The sequence below is a fragment of the Pistacia vera genome, unplaced genomic scaffold, assembly GCF_008641045.1.
Source record: "Pistacia vera cultivar Batoury unplaced genomic scaffold, PisVer_v2 Contig152, whole genome shotgun sequence".
In the NCBI taxonomy this organism is placed as follows: Eukaryota; Viridiplantae; Streptophyta; class Magnoliopsida; order Sapindales; family Anacardiaceae; genus Pistacia; species Pistacia vera.
In genome coordinates, this window is record NW_022195597.1 from 135,579 (window position 1) to 138,012 (window position 2,434).

Below are 2,434 nucleotides of genomic sequence, written 5' to 3' on the forward strand. Positions count from 1 at the left end.
GGGATGACATTACACCTTCAGACCCCGGAGTTCCCGCTTAAGAACTTCACATTACAGCCGTAGTCACAGTCCGCGACTAGACTTCTGGTAACCTCTCTACTCCCTAGCCCTCACTAAATCAGCCTCTTTCAGCCTTGCTGACTTGAACGTCAGAGTGCCTATGGCAAACACCACCCCAGTGTTTTCCGTCGCTTCACGTTTGTTTCTCTACGTGTGCAGGTACAATAGATCGCTAGTGGCCTCAACCTCATGGGATTAGTCCCTCCTTCCGTACTGGTAGATTTTTACATCTACAGTTTGGCGCCCACCGTGGGGCCTCTAGCAATCATTTGGCTCAACGAACCCTGCTACGTGAAGAAACTTTCCATAGCTAACAATTCTGACAATGCTAACCCCGGCCTTGAGGCCAAATTGGAAGCTCTGATCACCCTCATGCAACAGAACTCAAATAAAGTGGCCGCACTGGAAGCTGAGAACACTGCTATCCGGACCGAAAATGCCTCCATCAGGGCCGAAAACCAGTCTCTGAAAGAGAAGGTAAGTCAGTTTTATGATCTTGAGCTTCTGCCTTGTCAAGTACCACCCAATCGGTTCCGCGCCTCGGTTCCATCTATGCAACCTCTCCACACCCCAGAGCACAGACCCGTGGCCTCAGATAAAAGGTCGCGTCAATTATGTTCGTCGGTGGTCGACGATTCTGTCTTGACTCCTGGAGAAAGGAATTTGCCAATGGAACCCTACTCGGTCGATCCACCTCAGGCACAGGATCAAGGCGTCCAAGTGACAGAAAGCCCACTACAACAAGAACCATCCATTCTCGCCATCCCACCTCACCGTCAATCAACCATCCCTACACAAACTCCATTCGGCTCGGTTCACCCTCGCGGGTCGAGTGGTCACCCATACCAAAACATCCCGCTGAAGTCCATCCATCCTAACAGACCGAGCGAGTACCAAACAACCCCCCTAACCATTCATGTCGAGCGAAACCCCCGATCAGTTACAATGGGAGTCACCCAACCGAAGGGAATGAACGGTGATCCAAGCTACCAAGCGATACATGAAGGAATGATCCACCAGGCTACACCACACGGAATGACCCAACAAAACATGCCGAGTGCGAATCCTATGGCCGACCAAGTCGAGCGGGATGGCCTATGGTATCCCCCTTTCCCATGGAATAGATATTGGCCAAGAGACTGGCCGACGTAGAGGCAGTGATGAGGTGCATACCAAGAATGCCGATCCCCACCAAAAAGAGCAAGCCTCACTGCTACGCCAATTTGCCCTTCGTGGATGCGATCGCGTTAGCTGACATGCCCCACAAATTTACTATTCTCGGCATGAAGCTCTATGACGGAACAACCGACCCAGACGATCACATAGCCTCGTACAAGCAACGAATGTTCACTGTCTCGATACCCCGAGCATTGAGGGAAGCCTGCATGTGTAAGAGTTTTGGTTCAAGCTTATCTGGTCCAGCTCTTTAGTGGTACACCAATCTCCCGAACGGTTCCATCGACTCATTCGAACAGCTCACCAACACCTTCGTGGAGCAATTTGCCAGCAGCAAAAAACTCAAGAAACTATCGGTCGACCTGTACAAAGTATACCAGAGAAGGGGGGAGCTGCTGAGAGAGTACGTCAGCAGATTCAACAAAGAAAAAATTTCCATTCCTTTCTACAACCCCGAGACAACCGTAGACGCCTTCAGGAAGGTTCTCCTCTCGGATGGAGAATTTTACAAAGAAGTGACGAAGCTTGGCTACACCACGATGGAGGACGCCTTGGCCAGAGCTGTGATTCAGATAAGGTGGGAAGAAGATGAGATGAATCGGGCAGTTCACGCTAGGTATGACCCAAGGCGGAATGATAAGAGGCTATAGCTTAGATCGATGGAACCTCGTTACCAACCCCCTCCACTTAACCAGAACAAAGTCAGGAAACCATATGACTGCCAATCACCTAAAACTGACAACAGACCAACCGGCCCGATCCGATACAAAATCCCAGAATACAACCTTAACGTCGAACCAGCCCAAGTCGTGGCGATCATGAAAGGAATGGGGTCTAGCGTTAAGTGGCCAGGCAAGTTCAATGCCGAAGCAAGGAGAGATACGACCAAGTGGTGTGAGTTCCACGACGACCATGGACATAACACCGGGGACTGCATTGCCCTAGGGTTGGAGGTCGCCGCACTATTGAAGAGGGGACATCTCTGAGACCTATTAACAGATAAATGGAAGAACACTATCAGCCAGAAGAGCACTAAAGGAATATCTCCACCTCCACGGGAACTTACACCGAAAGGATTCTGGTCGCTCATCTCCAGAGGGTCAGAGATCAGTGGGGTCAGTTACTCCTCAGCCAAATGCTATGCCAGAGCCAACAGCTATCATGAAATCCAATCCATCCATCCGCCTTCTTGGTCACA

The 2,434-nt window shown here is 50.5% G+C and overlaps 1 protein-coding gene across 1 annotated transcript; it reads left to right on the top strand.

The window, feature by feature from the left end:
* Positions 1-432: 432 nt before the first annotated feature.
* LOC116124385 lies at positions 433-1,886 on the top strand. Its single transcript, XM_031410114.1, has 2 exons — positions 433-537; positions 1,491-1,886. Exons 1-2 carry the CDS (start codon positions 433-435, stop codon positions 1,884-1,886), a joined length of 501 nt encoding a protein of 166 aa, XP_031265974.1.
* Positions 1,887-2,434: the final 548 nt, after the last annotated feature.

Bases quoted from the DNA above. Each gene is read 5' to 3' on its own strand.
- LOC116124385 (XM_031410114.1), top strand. From the start codon at position 433: ATGCAACAGAACTCAAATAAAGTGGCCGCACTGGAAGCTGAGAACACT. The intron at 538-1,490 runs GTAAGTCAGTTT...CCAGCTCTTTAG, and splicing joins ACCAGTCTCTGAAAGAGAAG to TGGTACACCAATCTCCCGAA.